This window comes from Zalophus californianus, chromosome 6 (genome assembly GCF_009762305.2).
Source record: "Zalophus californianus isolate mZalCal1 chromosome 6, mZalCal1.pri.v2, whole genome shotgun sequence".
NCBI lineage: Eukaryota > Metazoa > Chordata > Mammalia > Carnivora > Otariidae > Zalophus > Zalophus californianus.
The window spans coordinates 107,302,433-107,327,058 of NC_045600.1; the positions used below are offsets into that span (position 1 = coordinate 107,302,433).

Below are 24,626 nucleotides of genomic sequence, written 5' to 3' on the forward strand. Positions count from 1 at the left end.
ATGTGTGTTGGCAGAGCCAGTGCAATCATGATGAAAGAAAAATCTGGAAAAAATAAAGTGGATTTTTCTAACATCCATTTGTCACCCACAAGGTACATACTTTCCCACATCCCCAGAGTTGTTAGCTCTAAATGATCTACTCCACATGGGTGATGGGACCTCTGAAACACTACCTGGGTAGTCTACCACCTTGATGTGACTGACTGAAGTGAAACCTTCTAACTACTTACTTCACAAGCTTGTAGGATGGAGGAGATGCCCGCCTCCCCCCATTGCTGGCTTATAACAGACATCTTATGTATATAATACACACACACACACACACACACACACACACACACACACACACACACACTCCTGTAGAGACACACTTTGGGAGGGCGAAAAGGGGGCAAAGAAAGCAAACCAGCACTTATTCCCACAACCTCCCATTTTTTTTCTGTCTTTAGTCATGTGTTAAACATCATGCAGTAACAGAATCTGACAATTCTAGGAGCCTCCACCTCCCATTCGTAAAGCGGGGGATAGGATACCGTGCAGGCCTACCTCAGAGTGTTACTGTAGGGACCAAAAGAGCTCGAGTGTGAGCCTACTCTGACAAAGGAAAGTATTCTACGTACACAATTTTGACCATTCCCATAAACCTAGGGGTTTATCCGGCGTGGTTAGCACGTGGGTGTGCTCGGGCACCTGGGTGTCCTCGATTTCATTTTGAAGGGAATAAGCCTGAATTGCTACAGATCCTCCCTTACCAGCATCTGCCTGTAAAGGTGTGGTAATTGTGTTTGAACTGTGCAAAATGATACACACTAGAGAACAGACACTGCCCCTCCAACACTGAGAACTGGCATCTGATGTCAGACAGCCCTTTGTGGCCACTGAGCCCTTGTTACTCCCAAGAAGACGGTTGTCTTAGGTTGTCTTAGGTTGTCTCGCCACAGCTGTGATGGAGTCCTCTGCACCTGGCTCTGAGTTCTGGCCTTACCCACCTGTGCACAGGCAACTTCCGAGCCCCCAGCAAAAACTGTGCTGTGGAGGGTTGTTTGTGGGGGTGGTAGAGACAAAACAGAGCTCTTATATGGAATGTCAGTTTGCTGCCTTTTCTTGAATATATGAGCTGCAGGTCCTGCTGGGCTTGTACAATTTGGTTCAGTGTGGTAGGGGTGAGGTGACAATTCTCTTTTCATTGGTACTAAGGCCATTCTTAGTATACTCCTATTTCCCATCAGAAGCTTTCAAAATAGAGCTTGAAGTCCGGAATTGTGATGCCGCCAGCTTTGCTTTTCTTTTTCAACATTCCTCTGGCTATTCGGGGTCTTTTCTGGTTCCATACAAATTTTAGGATTATTTGTTCCATGTCTTTGCAAAAAGTGGATGGTATTTTGATGGGGATTGCATTGAATGTGTAGATTGCTCTAGGTAGCACTGACATCTTCGCAATGTTTGTTCTTCCAATCCATGAGCATGGAACGTTTTTCCCTTTCTTTGTGTCTGCCTCAATTTCTTTCATGAGTATTTTATAGTTTTCTGAGTACAGATTCTTGGCCTCTTTAGTTAGATTTATTCCTAGGTATCTTATGGTTTTGGGTGCAATTGTAAATGGGATCAACTCCTTAATTTCTCTTTCTTCTGTCTTGCTGTTGGTGTATAGGAATGCCACTGACTTCTGTGCATTGATTTTATATCCTGCCACTTTACTGGATTCCTATATGAGTTCTAGCAGTTTTGGGGTGGAGTCTTTTGGGTTTTCCACATAAAGTATCATATCATCTGCAAGGAGTGAGAGTTTGACTTCTTCTTTGCCGATTCAGATGCCTTTGATTTCTTTTTGTTGTCTGATTGCTGTGGCTAGGACTTCTAATACTATGTGGAATAGCAGTGGTGATAGTGGACGTCCCTGCCGCGTTCCTGACCTTAGGGATTAGGGAGAAAGCTCTCAGTTTTTCCCCATTGAGAATGATAGTCGCTGTGAGTTTTTCATAGATGGGTTTTATGATATTGAGGTATGTACCCTCTATCCCTATACTCTGAAGCGTTTTGATCAAGAAAGGATGCTGTACTTTGTCAAATGCTTTTTCTGCATCTATTGAGAGGATCATATGGTTCTTGTTCTTTCTTTTATTAATGTATTATATCATATTGATTGATTTGCGGATGTTGAACCAACCTTGCAGCCCAGGGATAAATCCCACTTGGTCGTGGTGAATAATCCTTTTAATGTACTGTTGGATCCTAACTATGGAAAGAGCCAAGATGTCCATCGACAGATGAATGGATAAAGAAGATGTGGTTATGCAGCCATCAAAAGGAATGAAATCTTGCCATTTGCAGTGACGTGGATGGAACTGGAGGGTATTATGCTGAGTGAAATAAGTCAATCAGAGAAAGACATGTATCATATGATCTCACTGATATGAGGAATTCTTGATCTCAAGAAACAAACTGAGGGTTGCTGGAGTGGTGGGGGGTGGGAGGGATGGGGTGGCTGGGTGATAGACATTGGGGAGGGTATGTGCTATGGTGAGTGCTGTGAATTGTGCAAGACTGTTGAATCACAGACCTGTACCTCTGAAACAAATAATACATTATATGTTAAAAAAAAAAAAAGAAGAAGAAGAAGAAGATAGCAGGAAGGGAAAAATGAAGGCGGGAGGAATCGGAGGGGGAGACAAACCATGAGAGACTATGGACCCTGAGAGAATCATGAGAGAAACAAACTGAGGGTTTTAGAGGGGAGGGGGGTGGGGGGATGGATTAGCCTGGTGATGGGTATTAAAGATGGCACGTACTGAATGGAGCACTGGGTGTTATACACAAACAATGAATCATGGGACACTACATCAAAAAAATAAAATAAAAAATAAAATAAGTTGAAGTCTAAAAAAAAAGAAGCTTTCAAAATAAATTTATGGAATAGTTGATATCTCCCCCTTATTCCAAACCATATCTTTTTCTTAGAGAGTTAATCATGGCCCCAAGCTGCCTCCATGTGCCCCAGCATCCCCTAGCAAACATTACCCCACCAGTGCCTTCAGCTGTGTACTTCTCATGATGGGACACGATTCATCCTCCAGATTCCTGCAGCAGACTTTCCTCTAGGAAATTTACCCCCTTGCTGTGGCTCTGTGCACGGCGTAAATGCTGCGGATCGGGCAGAATGGCTGGCTGTGTGAGCAGAGGCAGCGGCGGCCGCTTGGCACAGTGTCCAGATGCCTCACACAAGCCTCAATTATTGGCCCTCACATAGCGTGTTGCATCTGAAGTGGCACTTCATAAATGTCACCTCATTTATCTTCCCAATGCCCCTCAGAGGCAGGGAATCCCATAAAATCCACCCAGGAAGCATCGGTGGTTCTTAAGTGGTCATGCCCCCAGGTGTCTGAGGCAGCAAGGAGGGATGCCTGTTGAGAGGTTTCACATTTTCCCTTATTCTGGAACTTCAGCTGTTTGGGGCTGGGTCCATGATTCATTCCACATTTAGTGTTCCCTGTGCAGAGCATGGGGCAGAGCGCTGGGGCAAAAGCCACTGGCCACACCATGAGGGAGCCCCCACGGAGCTGGAGAGACAGAGAAAGGATACCCAGCTGGTGACCCAGAAGGCTTCCTAGGGGAGGTGTGACCGGGACTAACTCAGAAGGAAGAGTAGGCAGCCAGGGGAGGAAGTAAAGGAAAGCAGGCTAAGGAAAGAGACTCAACCAGGGGTGGTTGGGGCAAGGCTGGGAGCTGGAGAGGAGAGTGGGGAGGCTACCTTAGGAATCACAGACCAAGTCACAGTGGCCCCTCTTCATGCATTGTCTGGGGAGTCTCAGCTTGATCCTCAAGTTGATGGAGATCTAGTTTCAAGATTTAGATAGCAAAGTTTCCACCTATTCCTTCACTGACTCCACTCCATCTCCATCCCCTAAAACACACAGGCACCCTTTTCCCCTAGTTCAGCTACTTAAAAGGAAGTCCTGACATTTTGTCACTTTTCCTCCCATTTCTTTTATTGTGGTAAATATATATAACATAAAATTTACCGTCTTTAACATTTTTCAGTGTACAGCCCAGTGGTCGTAAATATGTTCGTAATCCTGGGCAGCCATTGCCACTATCCATCTCCCTAGCTCTTTCCATCTTGTAAAACTGGATCTCTATACCCATGCAACACCAACTCCCCATCCCACCCCCCGCCCCCAGTCCCAGACAGCCACCACTATACACTCTGTCTCTGTGATTTCAATGCTCCGCATACCTGTAATTTATTGATATATGCATGAGTAAATGAATAAATGAATTATTTCTCTTTGGACTGTCCTAATGTGAATAGCCACACGGCAGGTGACGGCGCCAATGTCTTAACACTTTTCAGAAGCAGGGCAGGAAAGACCCTTTAATCATGGGTGAACAGAAAAGAAGACTCCACTGTTGTGGAGGGCCTGGCCTGTGAGGCTTCCTTCCTTGACACAGGGCTTTCCCTGAGCAGGGTGGGAACCAACAGCCATGGTCGGGCGTCGCAGCTTTGGGGCACCTCATGAATCACAGACAATTCGTCTTCTTCGATAAAGTAGAATGCTTTTAACTGAAACACGTATCAAACGAAAAGAAAGGTGGGTTTGGAGGACGGTGTTCCAAGAAGGAACAACGAGGGGGTCCAGGTTGTTGGAACTCCGTGCTGTGTATGCTTGTTTATGATTGAGATGCAGGGCTCTGGAGGTCTGAGGCGATGTCTGGTAAAAAGCAGGGGAAATGTGTACATGCTGCAGAATATGGAAGGATTAAGGCCCCCGGCTTTGCCAGCAATTTCCCTGCCTCCACCTCCCAAGGCAAAGGTTGGTGGCCTGAGCCAGCTTCCCCAACCCTTCTGAACAGACCTCCAGCTGCTGCACAGTGATTCATCCTGAACATGCTGGCCAGGCACTCTCCCTTTCTCACTGGCATTTTTGCTTTGCATGTCAAGCACTTCCTAGGCTAACTAATGAGACTCTCCCACCAGGATTTTCTGAATATTTCAGAAATTATTCAGATGTTTTGGACCTGCCTAGAGTATATTCTCAGATATCTGTCTTCTATTATAGATTTTTCTGGACCCAGAATGAAACAGATATCCCGAGGAGCTGGGGGTGGGAGGTGGTGGGGGCAGGATAGGCACTTTTTTAATGTCAGGGAAGTTGAAAATAAATGAGTATACAGATTATTTCTAAGACTCCTTTCAACCCCACTCACCAAAGCAGTGGGTTCTTTTCCAATTCCTCCAAATTACTGAGCACTCACACATAGAACCAGAGGGTCACCAGCAACCCCAAGGAAGCCCGAGTTTTTCTTGTCGGTGTCCCATATTTTGAATATGAATACTGCCCATCAAATGGTTTATATCTAGTGCCCTGCCCTACTTCTGCCAGAAATCTAAAGAGGTGGCTTCTATTTGAAAATTTTTAGAGTCTACTAAGACTATCCAGAAAAAAAAAAAAGTGGCCCTGGCAACCTGAGGCTTTTTATATCAAAAAGTCAGGCATCTCATTCTTTAGGGGATTTCCGGCTGTTTTCATTTTGACAAGGGACTCTGTGGTTTGGGTTGTCTGATGATGGTAGGGGGGCTTGTCTTAGGTCTAGTCAGATGAGGCTGTGACCTAGTGGAGAATGCCAGCCCCCCTCCCCACCTCACTCCTCCAACCTGCTCCCACCTATAATCCCACCTTTACAGCATCATCCTGAAGTTTAAGGCTTTGATCCCATGGCTCTAGGATGTGGAGGCTCCCCAACACAGGGGAAAGGACACAGCTTAAAAAGATGGAGGTGCCAAAGAAAGACCCTTCCAACTCCATAATTTCTCCCAGGGTCAGCCTGGTTAGTGTCGTAGAATAAAAAAACGTTCCAGTCTGAAGGATCTTGGGGATAGGGTAATGAAACCCTACTTACAATAAAGGGAAACTGAGGCCCAGAGTGGAGAGGTCCACTGCCCAAGGACACTCAGCTGGTGAGCTGCAGTGGGTCTGCAGCCAGATTTCCTGATGTCCAGACAGAAGGCTGCCCTTCGGAGACAATAGGCACGACTAGCAGCAATATTTAGGGGACAAATCACTTTGAAATATGAAAACTGAAATGCCTGGAAAATTAGAGAAAAATTTCAAAATGGCTTTCTGACTCTGGGTAAACAGTAACCACATTTTTTTTGCCTGTTGGAGGCCTGGTTTTTAATCACTCCACAAGCAGTTTTCATTTCTGTAGTAAAATTGCTTGTGGTTCTATTTAATTTGTTTCTGCAGGAGCCAGCTTTGGTGAAGATCTCCGAGGAGCTAGCGGGCATTTTAGCACAGCACGCGCAGCCAGTCAATGAGAAACGGTTCCCGACGTGGAGGAAATTCCTCCAAACGTTTCTCAGTCAAGGTAAATAAGACTGTAAAGTTTCTACTGAGGATTGGTCCATACAACCTTGAGTTCCAGTTTTGGGTCAACCTCACGCCAATTTAAATACCTTGCATCTCTTGTGTTGGTTTACATAAGTGCCCCTATAAGCAGACTTTTTTTCCCTCTTTTAAACTTTGTCTAAATATTTAACTTGGACTCAGCCTCTTACATAAATAGGAGCTGAGCGCACCAAGCATGGCAGACATAGCTCAAGATTCAGCCCCGTGTTTGCACCTCAGACTTCCCCTGACAAGTGGGCTTTGGAATCAGATGACCTGGTTATGGAGCTCATCCCTGACTTTGAACAAGGTTCTAAAACTCTCGGAGGCCCAGTTCCCCCCCTTACCTACCTCATGGGGTTGCTGGGAGGATTCAGTGCAATACAGATGTGAACGTTTCTACCACGCAGCCTCAACATGGGTCCTTAATACATGTTCGCTTCCCCTTTGTTTTGTGAGACAGCAGAAATGGTCTCACCTCCAGTTCTGAAGGCAGAATTTCTAAGTAAGGGTCCTCCACTGTCCTTTTCATCTTCCTAATTCACCCTTTACCCTCTAAGGATATGAGGAGGTCTGTGGATGAGGGGCAGAATGGAGGGAGTGATGCTTGTCCCCAGTTGCAGAGGTCCCTGCCCAGTTGCAGAGGTCCCTGTGGGGACCACATGCCCATGCAAGGCTCCTCACTCTTAGGAGGTTACAACCGAAGGCAGATATTCTTACCTACTTACCACATGAAGGACATGAGGAGGCTAGTATAAAAGGCCACAGAAGATATCTATTCACACTCCATTCACCGCTGTCAGGTGATAATAAAAGTGATTATGTTATGGAACCTGGACTGGATCACCCGACGGAAGAACCAAACAGTACTCGGAGATCTTGAAGAATAGGAGGTTTACTTAACACAGGAGCGCTCAGAGGAGAGTGATCTCCAAAGGTCTGAGCCCCAAGCACAAACAAGGGGGGTAATTTATACATTTCTACTTCCGCATACTTGGCACTTTTGGCGAGTGCGCGAGGCAGGGCAGGGAGAAAGAAGGACCTGGAAGAGCCCCAGGGAAAGGACTAGGACTCTCTCTCGCTGGCTCGGTCGGCCATCTTAGGACACAGATTTCCCTTATCAATTATATTAGCACTAATATACGATAACATTGTAACATGAGGTCAGATAAGAGCAGCAGCAACGGCACAGCGCTGATCACAGCACAGTGGAGATAACATGATGAACACCAGGGAGTGTTTATCATGTGCCAGACACTATTCTAGGCATATGCACATTAATTTATTTGATCCCCCAACAATCCTATCAGGTGGGTACCATTATCACCGTTGTTTTACAGAAGGGGAAACAGAGGTACAAAAGATTAAGTCACTCACCCCAAATCACCCTGTGAATACATAGCAGAGCCAGTAAGAGGCTACCTCTGTGTTGTTGCGGGAGTCCTGGCAGGATCTGGCAGGTGTATTTATCAAGGAATGCATCCTAGCTCAGTGTATAGGAGAGCACCAGAAAGGACAGATGTGCGGCTTGTTGGAATGCATGCGCTAGGCAGTGTGGAGTGGGAGGGAGTAGCGAACACCAGGTTAATGAACTAGTCAAGCTACGGGCTGGATGGTCAGCCACCTAACAAGCATGATGTGAAGCGGTTCTTCACTGGTACAGGGAGAAGGGGAGATGATGCATGATCTCCCATGTGCTCTCAAATCTAAACTTCTGTGATTCTACAAATTTCCACACACACCCACTGACAGAAAAGTAAAACTAACAGAGTCAACCCCATATACATAAATGGGAGAAAATAAGGTACCTACAACAAAAATGGTCAAGAATAAGGGATTCTTTTTGTTAGGAGAGGGAGACCCTGAAGATCTCCAGGTGCATCCAGGACAGGACTTGGGAGTTTCCAAATCTTCCAAGGTCAGCCTGCAAACCGTCCTCTAATCTTGTTACTGTCGTGGGAGCTTTGGGTAGCTTAGAAAGGGTTTTCCCAGCTACCGTCCCACCTGAGCTGTATAACCACAAGCTCAGGCTGTGCCTCAACCTCCCGCTCATCTCTACCCTTTCTTCCTTTCAACCATGTTGTAAACACGGTAACTATTTATGGGAAGCACAACAAGCCTTATTAAGCCAATTTTATAGACAGAGAGAGAGGCTCAAAGCTAGGAAGTCACTAGGGCAAAACCACACAACAAATATGTAGTGAATGGGAACACAGTTAGACCCTACAATACTAACACATCTCAAAAACCCAGTTCTAGGAAGTCATGTGTTTCCAAACCTCTGCCTGGTTCTGAGCCCAGTGCATACAGCAGGCCCTGCATAAATGCTCACTGACCAAGTCGGGCCATCCCCCCAGGTTTCCTGACTCTCGTGCCACATCTCTCACCACCTTCCACTCTTGCCTGTTTAATTTCCCTTCTGCTCTCTCAGGTGTGCTTACGGCTACAAAACGTGCTACACATTCAGTTTCTACCTTGCCACAGGACTAGCATCAAAGGCAATATACTTTTTAAAAAGAGGAATTAATTGCTTTGAAAGGAAAAAAAGTTAAGAATGAAAAAGCCATGGTCATAATGTACTGAGAAGACAGTACAAATAAGCTACTTTGAAGTAAAAAAACAAAACAAAACAAAAAACAAAGATAAAACAAAACAAAAAAACTCAAGTAATCTTGGAAGTATAAAGGATAATGTGTTTCCACTGAGGCACAATCTTTCAAAACACAGGTGACGGATAAAGCCGCAAAGTTAATTCACTCAGAGTCGAAATTGGTATTTGTGTTTGTTTTTGTAGATTTTGTTGTTTTGTTGCATTTACCTTGCTAATTCCCCAACAACTCATATTTAGGTGCAGCACACACTAGTAGGCCCCATTTAAAGAAAAGTACATCTCATACTAACTAAATAGATAAAACAGTTTGCCTTGTGAAACTCAGCTTTCCTTCGGGCCGGCTCCAAATAAACTTATAGACACTTAAGGAAACTCCCTTTTGTATAAAGTAACAGACGGCTGCATTTGAGAACTGCTAAAATCTCAGGATCTAACCATATATACTGTTCAAAGCCTGTGGGCAGAGGTCATATCCCAGCAATTTTGTGAAATATGCACCAAGTTTATCTTAATACTCTCGGGCTCCAGAGGCCGCCCTGTCTAGGGAACACTTCATTGTTTTTACTTTTAAGTGATGCTATCGTATTCTTTATAAATAATACTAAAATTTTTTTCTATAAAAAGGTATATATACAGTAAGATTTATGTTAGGCCTACAACAAAATATCAGGACCATGTAAGTTTTGTAGACATCCCTAAGCTAACTCACAAAATTATCCAGGGCTCATATTGTTGCTGTGGCTGAGCATCAGGTTTGCCTCTGTGATTTCTGTTATTCAGAGCAAAAGGTAAAGTATGATAAATTATAAAGCTCTCATTATCAGCAGGGACCCTTCTTCAAGAATGGCTGCATCTCCTGCACTCTACATTTAAAAAAATGCTTGACAATTGGCGTTGTGTAGGAGTCCTTTGACATAAGAGTCAGTGTTCTCTTATTCCTGATAAAAGTCCTAACCTGTTGAAACTTCAAAAAGCAGTGAAGTTGAACAGAAAGAGTACTTGTCATCAAGGTATAAACGCGGACAAAGAGCAGTTCATTCCCCCCTGAGATATTTGCCTATGGTCCTTAAGTCCATCGTTTATATTATGAATAGGCACAGCCTTGATGAATTTATGGTGTCTTTATGGTGAATGAAAACTGACATTCATTGAGTCCTAGTATATGCCAAATACTGGAATAAATACTATAGATACAGTATCTCTAAGATTCACAACAATCTGGTGAGGTAGGTTTTATTATGCCCATTTTATAGATGATGAAAAAGGAAGTTCAGAGAATTGAAACTACTTGCCCAAAATCTCACAAGACATGGCAGATGCAGGATCTGAGCTCACGTCCATCTGCCAAAGCGTGGGCTTTTTCCTCCTGTGCTAAGTGGACACAATCTCATGAGCACCTTTTCACCTACTCCATGCTTTTCCCACCAGGAGGCACGATGGAAGCATTCCCACCTGCAGAAAGTGTTACCAACCTGACAGTGGACATGCTGATTGAGCCCAATGGAGAAATCAGAGTGCTGTCCACGGGGGACCAACTTCATGCAGAAGGCCCCTTCATCTCTACTGGTACCACCATGCCTCAGACCTCGGTGGATCCCCAAGTTCTCAGTTCTTTGTGCCTCAAAATTGGAAATGCTTGTAAAATGAGAAATGTGGTTGGTTACTTTTCTATAGACCTGGTGACATTTATTGACCCAACCACCTTGGAACAGCAGGTAAGCTGATGCCACGTGAAATACTAAAATATATAAAGACTCCATACTGTCTGCACCTATACAACAGGGAGTATGAGGCAGTTGCTCAGATGCAGTGCTCCTCGGATGAGCTGACTCTGTAAATTCAGCATTTATGGGGTCTGTGCCCAGGATCTTCTTGTTTGGGTACTGCTGGAGTTTCAGTGACTGCAACTCGTCCCACAAAGCTCTGTCAATGGGGCTTCAATTCTGCCTATTAGTGTTCTGCCCGTGTCTTATCGTGAGACTATTTTATTCCATCCAGGGATTGAATTTGTCTAAAACTTGTGCTTAAATAGAACATCAGTCACTAGAAAGACGTTAAGAGAGTCCTTGTTTCCGTTCCTTTTCTTATCAGTAGTTCACCAGCAACATAGGTTGTCCATTTTTTCATCTTAAAAATGTATTGGGATGGACATATTTCATCAATATAAAAAGGCCATAATAATAATGTAATAAACATCACGTGCCCCCACTCAGCTTAAGAAATAAAGTGGTGCTGGTACCACCTCCAGTCCTGCTCACTCCTTGCCAATCCTCGTAATGTGGCCCCTCCTCCTCCAGAGGAAGCCAGCAGCTTACAGCTGCGGCTCTGATTCCCTTCCATACCTTTAAGCTTTGATAACGTGTGGAGAAACCCATAAATGATAGTTTCATTTTGCATGTTTTAAAACTTTTCATAGATCATAACAAAATATATATTATTATTGTATAACATGCTTTTATTTATTCAATATTTCATCTGTAAGGTTCTTCATATGCGCCTGTGTGGCTCTGATATGTAATGGTCCAGAAAACTTTAGACTTTTTTGCTTTGGTTCTCACCGCCTCCCCCCAGCAAATTATAATGCTTAGATTCAGTACGACTTCACAGGACTCAGTTTTAAAAATATTCAGTTCTACCTCTGTAAGTGCTGGGTGACCATACCTCTGTCAACAGGGTGAAATGGCCTCTGCCCTCGCTCTCCTGATACCCTCTGGCCGTCCAACGCTGCAAATGTACTTTAGTTGTTTCATATTCATTATTCTCAGTTTTATGATTCTCCACTTCAGTCCGATGATGGTTTCAAAGTGAGAGTTTATGTTCTGGGCGGCTTTCAGCTTGCTCAATAATCATTTTCTATTTGCCTTCCTGGGCCCTCGATCAGTTCTGCATTCCTTTCTCAGGCCCACACATTGAGAGAGAAAGGACAAACTGAAGGGCATCCAGAAATCTACAGAGTAGAGGAAGGACAGAAACAATGCCCTCTGGTGAAAGATCTGGGTGGCAGGGAAGCAGGGGAGGCTTCATGAGCAAGGAGGATTTAATCTGTGATCCCTGGGGTGGTACAAGGATGGAACAATGGGAACTGTTGATTTGTGGTTTTTATTTATTCAAGTTTGGTATGGGGAAAATTGCATGGCAGGGAGAGGGATCTTCAAACACAGGGCTGGTCCTGTCTCTGGGCTTACTACTCTTCTGGGCTTCAGGGATTAAGGTTCCACCCTTACCTTGGCTGGTCCCATGTGCCCTGTCAGGCTTTTCTCACCTAACTCCCCTCTTTTTCTCTCTTCCAACCACACTGGCCTCTCTCAGTCCCCCTTACTTATCATACTATCTCCTGCCACAGGACCTTTATATATGCTGCCCCTCTGCCTAAAATGCTCTTGCCTCTTCTTTTTCACCTAGTTAAGCCCCTTCCCACCCATCATATTTCAGCTCAAGCCACACTATCTTAGGGAAGCCTTCCCTGACCTCCCTGACAAAGCCTAGTCTCCCTGTTTTGAGTTCTTATATCACCAAGTACCTCTCCTTCCCACCACTTTAGCTTAGTTACAATTTTAAACTTATTTATATGATTATCTGATTACAGCTACCTCCCTCTGTAGACTGTAAGCTCCCCGAAGAGATGTACCATGTCTCTTTTTGCTCCCCACTCAATTCTCAGCACTATTTCTGCCCTGGCCCAAAGTAGGTGTTCAGTAAATATGTGTTGAAGGAAGGAGGGAAGGAAGGAAGGAAAAACAGAGGTATTCTAGCAAATACTAGGTGTGGTGCCAAGACTTTTAGAGAATGAATTCAGGCATCACTTAATGGATGAGATAAACAAATATTAACCCATATATCTGTGATTTTATCATATTATGACCTCTCCTTGTCCCTTCCTGTTAATACTTGAATATATGGTCATCTGTGTTACAATTTTCAATAGAAAACACTGGAGGAAGTGTTTAGTGAGTACACCAAAGGGTGTTTTTACATTGGCAAGGGAAGTAGATTAGCGCTGTGTGTGTGTGTGTATACAGGTGTATTTTTTATATATATATAAAATAAAATATAATAATATAATATAAAAATATATACAAAATGAGATGTAGTTATATATATAACAAAAGTATAATATAAATAAGAATATATAAGCATATTAAATTTTTATTTATAATAACTGTAATATATGTAATGAAAAATTTTTTTTGCAAAATCACTGGCATACTCTAGCCATTTTGCAAGTAATATCAATTCAGAAAGCACCTTAATTTCCTTCCTAGTTGGCATGCTTTGTGGTACCAATGGAGAGACTGGCATATTATCATCTCATTTTTGCCAGTCTAATAGGGGAAAAATGTTATCGTGTTTTCCTCAGTATTTCTTTGATTTTTCGTGATGATGCACATCTCATGTTTGTTGCCTCTTTATATATTTTGTCTCAATTGCCTTATCATATCTTTTATCCCACTTAAACTGGACTATAATCCAAATGTTGATTTGTGGAAGCTCTTTGTACATAAGCAACTCTTACCCTTTGGTTGTTATACAACTTACAAATATGTTTTTCTAGATTGTCATTTGTGACTTTTCCTTCTTTTTTCCAGCCATGTTTCTCCACCATAAAATCATTATTTTTTCCTTTTTCAGTGATTAGTAATACTCTGTAGAAAGATGTTCCAGGAGTACACCAATATTTTATTCCTCATCAAATTTCCACCCACAAAACTTAGGAACCATTGCCAGTTTTCTCCTGGGTCTGCCATCACTGTGATAGTGGTAACTCTCTATTTCTATCATGTTTTCTATATTTATTAACTGGCAATCTACTGCAAACAAGAGTTTTTTCCTTCTCCATCTTTCATTTATGTATATATGCATATATGTATTTATACCAATTTGATGTATGAGTTTCTACGTTCTTCAGTTGTATTTTGATGTTTTCATCATTTTGATGCTCAAAGTGTTCCAGATTTGACTACTGGAAGAACTTCAGGACACTCTTGTGTCCTTTGAACATGACCCCATCATTCTTTGAGCACTGTCTTACTTTCTATCACAAAGAGATATTCCAGGTTCATCTTATATTTTCCCTGCCACGGACCTAGGATCAACCCAAGAGCCTTGGGTTCTTATAGTAGAAGATGGTATTAAGATCTGGGCTTAGTACTGTCGTTGCTACTGAAGTGTCACTGCTTCTGGTCACTCTCAGTGGACGGAGCTCAGAAGTATATGTATTCTATATGTACCATACACACCCACACCCACAAATGAATGCATCTATAACTATTCCTATATCTATCAGTGTATAGATTTTAAAACCATGCATTTCTGCCAATATCTCTAATGCCAATCCAGTGCTTCAGGATTCTTTCTAGACTTCCCCTTTTCCACACTTAAAAATAAGTACCTTCTCCAACAGTGAGAAACCTGAGTCTCTTGATCCTCAATATATTTGTTTCTTTGCTCAATCAATTTATTTGTTTGTTCAGTGTACCAACTTCCCCACCAATCCTGCTGTCTTCTTCACCTGCCACATCTGTGCTCCACCCCTACACCTCCTGTACTTGGACACAGAACCCTGTCATTTGTGTTTTATTTGTAATGCTCTTTGTCATACTAAAGTTTCAAATAGCTGAATCTAGTTCTTTTTCTAAATTATGATATTACTTTAACTTATCACTTTCTCTTATCCTCAGTTTTCTCAGCTATGAAGTGAGTAGTTTAGCTTGTTTGACTTATTAGAAAACTTCCCATTCAAAAATTATGTATTTCAATAATATCTTCATGGTACTTACTTTCACACTCAAAATTAATATAAGAAGAAGAGGAATCTGCTTTTTAGAAATATCCAAGGAACTGACCACAAAGGTCTATGTATGCATATGTTAATCAGAACATTATTAAGGACAGCAAAAATTTTCAAATAGCCTAAATTCCAATAATAGAGAATGTGTTTAGCAAATTATGATAGAGCAATAAAACTGAATGTCATGAAAACAGTAAAACTCAAGCTTTTGAGGAATATTTAACAGGAAGCTGTTTATAGAATAGTTGAAAGCAGGAGGACCTGGATAGCACAGTCGGTTGAGCATCCAACTCCTGGTTTAGGCTCAGGAGTGAGATCAGGCCTGTTTCAAGCTCCACACTCAGTATGGAGTCACTTGAGATTCTCTCTCCCTCTCCCCCTCCTGCTCATGCTGTCACTCTTTTTCTCAAATAAATAAATAAATCTTTAAAAAATATAAAGGTAAAACATAGATTACAAAACAATATATGCAACACAATAACCATTTTGTAAAGAGAAAAAAAACACATACATGCAGAACAAAAAGAACCTAAAGAAATACACTAAGAAGTTAGAATTATTTCTGGATTGGAGGATTGAGGGTGTGGTAGGCAGAGTAATGGCCCCCAAAGATGTCTATGTCCTAAGTCCTGAAGCCTGTGACTGTTACCATATGTGGTAACATAACTATGTGATTAACTTAAGGATCTTGAGAGGGGAAGATCAGCCTGGATTATGCAGGTGGCCCACGTAATCACAAGGGTCTGCTAGCTTTGAAAACAGAGGAAGTGACAGTGAGCCAGGGAATGCAGAAAGCCTCTGGAAGATAGACAAGGCAAGAAAACAGATGCTCCTCTAGGACCTCCAGGAGGAATAAAGCCCTGCTGAGCCCTTTTTTTTTTTTTTTTTAAAGATTTTTTTTTTTTTTTTTTTTTATTTGAGAGAGAGAATGAGAGATAGAGAGCACGAGAGGGAAGAGGGTCAGAGGGAGAAGCAGACTCCCTGCTGAGCAGGAAGCCCGATGTGGGACTCGATCCCAGGACTCCAGGATCATGACCTGAGCTGAAGGCAGTCGCTTAACCAACTGAGCCACCCAGGCGCCCCTTGCTGAGCCCTTGATTTTAGCTCAGTGAGACTTTTGACTTAACAACGCTTTAAGCGACTAAGTTTATGGCAACTTATTACAGCAACAATAGAAAACTAACACAGAGGAGCTAGAGAAAAAACAGCAAATAAAGCCTAAACCCAGCTGGAGAAGAGAAATAATAAAGATCAGACCAGAAATCAATGAAATAGAAACCAAAAGAACAGTAGAACCGATGAACGAAACTAGGCGCTGGTTCTTTGAAAGAATTAACAAGATTGATAAACCCCTGGCCAGACTTATCAAAAAGAAAAGAGAAATGACCCAAATCAACAAAATCATGAACGAAAAAGGAGAGATCACAACTAACACCAAAGAAATACAAACAATTATAAGAACATATTATGAACAACTATATGCCAGCAAATGAGATAACCTGGAAGAAATGGGTGCATTCCTAGAGATGTATCAACTACCAAAATTGAACCGGGAAGAAATAGAAAACCTGAACAGACCTATAACCAGTAAGGAAATTGAAGCAGTCATCAAAAATCTCCCAACAAACAAAGGCCCAGGGCCAGATGGCTTCCCAGGGGAATTCTACCAAACATTTAAAGAAGAATTAATACCTATTCTCCTGAAACTGTTCCAAAAAATAGAAATGGAAGGAAAACTTCCAAACTCATTTTATGAGGCTACCATTACCTTGATCCCAAAACCAGACAAAGACCCCATCAAAAAGGAGAATTACAGACCAATATCCTTGATGAACATGGATGCAAAAATTCGCACCAAAATACTAGCCAATAGGATCCAACGGTACATTAAAAGGATTATTCACCACGACCAAGTGGGATTTATCCCTGGGCTGCAAGGTTGGTTCAACATCTGCAAATCAATCAATGTGATACAATACATTAACAAAAGAAAGAACAAGAATCATATGATCCCCTCAATAGATGCAGAAAAAGCCTTTGACAAAGTACAGCATCCTTTCTTGATCAAAACTCTTCAGAGTATAGGGATAAAGGGTACATACCTCAATATCATAAAAGCCATCTATGAAAAACCTACAGCGAATATCATTCTCAATGGGGAAAAACTGAGAGCTTTCTCCCTAAGGTCAGGAACGCGGCAGGGATGTCCACTATCACCACTGCTATTCCACATAGTATTAGAAGTCCTAGCCACAGCAATCAGACAACAAAAAGAAATCAAAGGAATCCCAATCGGCAAAGAGGAAGTCAAACTCTCACTCTTTGCAGATGATATGATACTTTATGTGGAAAACCCAAAAGACTCCACCCCAAAACTGCTAGAACTCATACAGGAATTCAGTAAAGTGGCAGGATATAAAATCAATGCACAGAAGTCAGTGGCATTCCTATACACCAGCAAGTCAGAAGAGAGAGAAATTAAGGAGTCGATCCCATTTACAATTGCACCCAAAACCGTAAAATACCTAGGAATAAATCTAACCAAAGAGGCAAAGGATCTGTACTCAGAAAACTATACAATACTCATGAAAGAAATTGAGGCAGACACAAAGAAAGGGAAAAACGTTCCATGCTCGTGGATTGGAAGAACAAACATTGTGAAGATGTCAATGCTACCTGGAGCAATCTACACATTCAATGCAATCCCCATCAAAATACCATCCATTTTTTCAAAGACATGGAACAAATAATCCTAAAATTTGTATGGAACCAGAAAAGACCACAAATAGCCAGAGGAATGTTGAAAAAGAAAAGCAAAGCTGGCGGCATCACAATTCCGGACCTCCAGCTCTATTACAAAGCTGTCATCATCAAGACAGTATGGTACTGGCACAAAAACAGATGCATAAATCAATGGCACAGAATAGAGAGCCCAGAAATGGACCCTCAACTCTATGGTCAACTAGTCTTTGACAAAGCAGGGAAGACTGTCCAGTGGAAAAAAGACAGTCTCTTCAACAAATGGTGTTGGAAAAATTGGACAGCCACATGCAGAAGAATGAAACTGGACCATTTCCTTACACCACACACAAAAATAGACTCCAAATGGTTGAAAGACCTAAACGTGAGACAGGAGTCCATCAAAATCCTAAAGGAGAACACAGGCAGCAACCTCTTCGACCTCAGCCGCAGCAACTTCTTCCTAGAAACATCACCAAAGGCAAGGGAAGCAAGGGCAAAAATGAACTATTGGGATTTCATCAAGATAAAAAGCTTTTGCACAGCAAAAGAAACAGTCCATAAAACCAAAAGACAACCGACAGAATGGGAGAAGATATTTGCAAATGACATATCAGATAAAGGGCTAGTATCCAAAATCTATAAAGAACTTATCAAACTCAACACCCAAAGAACAAATAATCCAATCAAGAAATGGGCAGAAGACATGAACAGACATTTTTCCAAAGAAGACATCCAAATGGCCAACAGACACGTGAAAAAGTGCTCAACATCACTCAGCATCAGGGAAATCCAAATCAAAACCTCCATGAGATACCACCTCACACCAGTCAGAATGGCTAAAATTAACAAGTCAGGAAACGACAGATGTTGGTGGGGATGCGGAGAAAGGGGAACACTCCTACACTGTTGGTGGGAATGCAAGCTGGTGCAAACACTCTGGAAAACAGTATGGAGGTTCCTCAAAAAGTTGAAAATAGAGCTACCATACGATCCAGCAATTGCACTACTGGGTATTTACCGCAAAGATACAAATGTAGGGATCCGAAGGGGTACGTGCACCCCAATATTTATAGGAGCAATGTCCATGATAGCCAAACTGTGGAAATAGCCAAGATGTCCATCGACAGATGAATGGATAAAGAAGATGTGGTGTATATATATACAATGGAATATTATGCAGCCATCAAAAGGAATGAGATCTTGCCATTTGCAGCGACGTGGATGGAACTGGAGGGTGTTATGCTGAGTGAAATAAGTCAATCACAGAAAGACATGTATCATATGACCTCACTGATATGAGGAATTCTTAATCTCAGGAAACAAACTGAGGGTTGCTGGAGTGGTGGGGGTGGGAGGGATGGGGTGGCTGGGTGATAGACATTGGGGAGGGTATGTGCTATGGTGAGTGCTGTGGATTGTGCAAGACTGTTGAATCACAGATCTGTACCTCTGAAACAAATAATGCAATATATGTTAAGAAAAAAAAAAGAAGAAGAAGAAGATAGCAGGAGGGGAAGAATGAAGGGGGGTAAATCGGAGGGGGAGATGAACCATGAGAGACAATGGACTCTGATAAACAAACTGAGGGTTCTAGAGGGGAGGGGTGTGGGGGTATGGGTTAGCCTGGTGATGGGTATTAAAGAGGGCACGTTCTGCGTAGAGCACTGGGTGTTATGCACAAACAATGAATCATGGAACACTACATCCAAAACTAATGATGTAATGTATGGTGATTAACATAACAATAAAAAATTTAAAGAAAAAAAACTCACACAAAGTGATTTCTTCTATTTTGTTCTTTGGGCTTTCTGCATTTGCATTTTTCAAAAGTAAGCATTATTAAAATTGTAATCAGAAAAAAATATGTGAATAATGATAATCACAAATTTGTATAGAATGTAATAGCTTACAAAGCACTTTCACAGACATGACCTTACATACACACATGTCCTACAATAGACATGGGAGGCAAAAAACTGAGGTGACCACATCCATCTCACATTCTTGCTCTCTGGTCCCAGCTGAGCCCCCACAACTTACCACAGTAAAAGCAAAGGGGACTGGGAGCCAAAAAAGAGAGAGATAAAATGACACTGGTGCACCAAGGACAGGCCCACGATTGTGAATCAATTCCAGATAAGAGTGTGGAAAATCCTGTTCAGCCTTAAGGAGATGAGAGTGAGGTTCCAAGGTAGTAGAATGGAGGAAAAGTTTCGGAATATAGCATTTAAATATTGAGAACATCAGCCAGAACACAGGGTCATTGGGAATAAAAGAAAAAAGGACCAGTAAGTAAGTCACAGGGATGTAAAGTACAGAATAGGGAATGCAGTCAATAACATTATAATAACTTTGTATAGTGACAGATGGTAACCAGGCTTATCATGGTGAGCATTTAGTAATGTATATAAAAGTCAAATCACTATCTTGTACACCTGAAACTAATATAATATCATATGCCAACTATACTTCAGTTTTTTAAAAAAAAAAAGGAAAAAGGCCAGTCCCTGGGAAATGGAGGTGGTAAGAACATAGAACAAAACCACTCCTGCCAGTGGATTTATGTCCAAGAATCTAGGACCCTAGGAATGGGGAATTCTGGGCTTTCCAAGACTCCAGGCAGAATATAAAGAGCTACAAGGTAGCCACACTGGAGATCTGGCCTTCCCACATGAGGATGAGAGGAGGGGCTCTGTGCCATATTACCATGGAGGGATCCAACCGTTAGACAAAGAGCAGCAAGTATTACCCTAATGGGTCCTGGAGCCAGGGTCTTTGATGGGCAGTATCCACTGGGTTGCAGGAGGGGCATGAGACACCTACCAAAGGCTTCAGATTGAAGACAGACCGACATGTTCATTAAACAAATAATTTCCAAGGGCTTACTCTGGCCCTATGCTAGCATCTGAAGGAACAGAGATATAAACAAGACCTTTTCCCTGTCATGAGGAAGCTAATTTCACATCCATCACCCAATTTCATCTGATACACACACAATTGTTTTTTACTCTTACTGGTTCCTAGGCATAAATATTGCCTTCGTAAAATTTGTAAATCCTGTAGAAAATACACTAGACCTTGCATTTTTCACCTCTTCCTGATATCTAACACAATGATAGTCACATGATAGCCAGTTGATTGATGGACTCTTGGAGCTTCTAGAATATCCAGATCTGTTGAGCTTATTAATTCAATTCTGGGAAATTCTAAAATAAAGAGCTAGTATTTGTTGAGCATCTATTATGTACAAGCCATTTTAGTAGGTTCTACAAAGGCTGCCAAGATGCAAAAGAAGCGGAGGCCTGCCCTTAGGGAGTTCACAATCTAGTGGGAGAGACAGACCTGAAAAATGAATTACAAGTAAAAACATAAGTGACAACAACATAGAACAATAAAAGAGACATCAAAAAGGTAATGTCAGTTTAACTGCCTTCTGTTTGGAGCAACCAAGAAAGGTTTGTACAGAATAGGTGGGATTTGAGCTGAAAGATAATTAGGATTTGAAGAAAGATAAGAAAGAGTGCATTCCAAGTGGGAAAGATACTGTGAAGTTTGGGGGTAGAAAAGCAGAAACACATATGGGGTAAAAGTGAGGATATAAATTTTACAAACATTGTATCTGACTTGCCTCTTATAAATATGCATTTATATATCACTCTCCAGTTCCTTTTCTTTATAGAAGGTTGCTAAACACATAAATTGGCAAAGATGGTTTCTATTGAAATTTCCAGATTAAAAACTTGTTGGCTTTTAAATAATTGTGAACTTTTGAAGTAACCATCTGTATTGTGATCATTGATAGTTATTACTTTTTTTAAAAAGGGGAAAGGAAGGGGCACCTGGGTGGCTCAGTGGGTTAAGAGCTCTTAATTTTGGCTGGGGTCACAGTCTCAGGGTCATAGGATCGAGTCCTGTGTTGGGCTCTGTGCTCAGCACGGAATCTGTTTGAGACTCTCTCTCCCTCTGCCCCTTCCACCCACCTAAAATAAATAAATCTTTAAAAAAGGAAATCCAATGTTTAAGAAAAGAGTTTAGATGAAAAATGGCCTCAGGCAACTAGTCATGGCCCTTCCCAAATATAAAATGTAGCCACAGAAGGAAGTGGGACTTGTTGCCAATGCAAATTGTGAGGAAAGACAAAAACAGAGACCCTGACGTCTATCAGAGAATATCCCATGCATTCTGAAAACTGTCCCTAAGAGTGTCTAATACAAATATATCAGCCTAGAAGAGAAAAAAGAGATAGTTGAAAGTATTTTCATCATGACAAGAACAGGTTTTGGCCCCAATCTGTCCATTAGCCAGTTGTGATACTTTAGACAACTCACTGGACCTCTCGGAGCCTTGTTTTTTCCTTGACAAATGGTGAATTCCTGCCCTCCTTCCCACAGGATGTTCTGAGAGGCTGAGGTGATATAAGGTGCTGTTCTTATTAAATCAAATGACATAATCACATGTAAAACTGTCACCCGAGCCCTCAGCAGGTTCTCAAATTGTGAGTGGAATCTGAATGGAATTAGCATTATTTTTAAAAAGTCAGTGAGCATTATCATCATCTCAAAGTGATATATAAGCATCAAAAATGAATATATTTATTTCAGAGAGTATAAAAACCAAAGTCTACAGAAATATCATAATTCCTTCTTATTCATTGCTGTATACCCAGCACCTAGCACCACATCTAGCATATAATAGCTCCACAATAAATATTTATTAAATGAATGAATGAATACTTCTCTCTGAGTCCCCCTCTAGTACTCTCATTTGCAAGATCTCCCTATCTCTGTTTTCAAGACATACAAGGAATTCACCAAGGGACCTCAATGAGATTTACTTTTCTCTTTAGGGAAGGTATTTTATTTATATATAAGAAGGTTAACAGTCTATATCTAAATTAAAATTTAATAGGCCTTTGGTATAAACAGCAGTGCCTATTATTCAGAGTTTTTTAATGCTATAATAGGCACTTTGTTAATCACAAGTTAATACCTAGTGAAGGGAAAATAGATCCCGAAGGGTTTTGAAGCATTTAAGTAAAAGACCTGTCCCTTTAAAAGGTCTGCATCTTCATGTCATTGAAAGAGAGCTGTAATATACAAGTAATAATAATGATGATGGCTTCTACAATAAGCACAAAGGCAATGATGACAGTAAATTTTACAGTAAAAATTACAGTTCCTTTTCTTAACACTGATATGCAGGTAAACTAGCGGACAATTTTGCTATATGTAATATTACCATATGCGACTGTCCTTAAATGTTGGGTTAACCCCCTTATACTGTAAACCTTAAACTTTAGAAAGATTGAACCCAAGCCTAAACATCGGCTCTTGGGTCGAACTTTGGTTGGTCTACATATAATACACCCAGTTCCTCTGTTTAAATCTAGTCGTTCCATCCAGGACTTCGGATGTCCAGTCTCACCATGAAGATCCTTGCTTCCTTTCAAATGAAGCCCAGACACTTCTCTCCAGACTTTGAGGTCTTTAACTAACTTTAATCACCAGAAACACTGGCAGGGCAGGGCAAATCCGGGCACTCACACTGCATCCTGCACTTCTCAGGAGGTACCACATTTCTGCAGGACTCAGGAGGGCGGCAGGTATTAGCAAAGGAAAAGGCTTCCTGCTAATGCTAAGAAAGACCAGAAGGTTCTCCACGTACATGTGTTTAACAGCTTGTCCACCCATCACAAAACTAAAGCTGAGTGGCCCTTTCCTAGCTTCCAGCTGTCACCTGTGGTCAAGACTTTTCATGTGGTAAATTTTCCCTTTCGAAGTTGTCCTTAACATTCATTTTACCTTGATTTTACCTGTACAATAATGTTGGGTTGACGAAGTACAAAGTAATTTGTTCTAGGCCTTAACCTGTTTCTTAAAACTGAATCCTGAATCTTCCCCCTCCCACCATGTGGCACTAATTGCTTTTCTCATTGATCATGTCCAAAGTACTCTCCAAGACAAGCAAGCTGACCAGCTTGGTGGCATCCATGTTCTATACATGCCCCCTTCATTCCTACAACTTGCCTTTCCTTTCTTTTCTGTCTGTATACAACTTTCCTTCTTTCAAAATGTTTCAAAATCCAACTCCTCATGGAAACCCACCTTAACTAATCTCCCTTCAACTGTCACTTCATTCTCTGACCTTACGGAGCACAGGTATAGTATTGATGGCCAGAGTAATTCTTAATGATAATATTGATGATTTACTGAATTTTGTCACATGCAAGACACTCTGTTATATATTTTACATGTAGTATTCCTAATCCTCACACCCTGACAACTGGGTATGATTATCATCCCAAATTCACAGATGAGGAAACTGAGGCTAGAGTGATATGTTCAAGGTCACAGGGCTACAGAGTGGCAAATCTGGGATTCAGACCACGATGAAGTTGGCTGACGAGCCTGGGCTCTTTCTCTCACAGCAGATGCTCTCTGTGGTACTGCATTGAATTGATGGTGACTTTCTTTGTAAGTCTCTCCCCCTCCTCAACCACCTTCACCAAAGAAAATGTATGTTTCTCTTGCATATCCTCAATGTGCTTGTTGAATTGAGTTGAACAGCGAAAGCCAGAAAACACATCTCCTATTTTTTTTAAATATATTCCATCCTTGTGCTCTGCACATAAGGTAATCATTAAATGTTAATGACTAAGTGAAATGGAATAAAATCAGTGTTGTGGTAGCCATTTTTAAGCTTTAAGAGTTTAAACGAGCAAGCGCATACACCACGCCACAGCTGGGAGCGCCATATTGCCATTAAGCCAGAAGGTGGATTCACGGAATAGGAACATTTGAAAACAGACACCACAAGAATGGTTAAGTCAGTTTTCCAAACCACTTTCTACAAGTAGCAACTGCTTTTCCTCCCATAATAATTTCACAATGATTAGCCTGCTAGGTGAGAAATCCCAATGAGAAACCTGAGTATCAGAAGAGTTTAGCATGACCACTAAGTATTGGGCCCAGTTTGGACGTGATATGGACGACGGGTAGAGTCATTCCAATCCAGCCCGTCAAAATGTAAGAGAACTGCCATCTAGATTTCTATTACGGGCTTCATCTTTCAGGGTAAATGCCTTTGTTCTTATCATGAG

At 41.6% G+C, this 24,626-nt stretch overlaps 1 protein-coding gene across 11 annotated transcripts in view; it reads left to right on the forward strand.

Annotated features, from left to right (window-relative positions):
- Nucleotides 1-24,626, forward strand: part of IQCH (IQ motif containing H) — a 218,900-nt gene that overhangs the window by 154,037 nt on the left and 40,237 nt on the right. For all 11 annotated transcript variants that reach the window (XM_035728097.1, XM_035728098.1, XM_035728099.1 and 8 more), the window contains 2 exons: nt 6,246-6,366; nt 10,426-10,712. In XM_035728097.1, the coding sequence (XP_035583990.1) occupies nt 6,246-6,366; nt 10,426-10,712 (408 nt within the window). The remainder of the gene's footprint in view (nt 1-6,245; nt 6,367-10,425; nt 10,713-24,626) is intronic.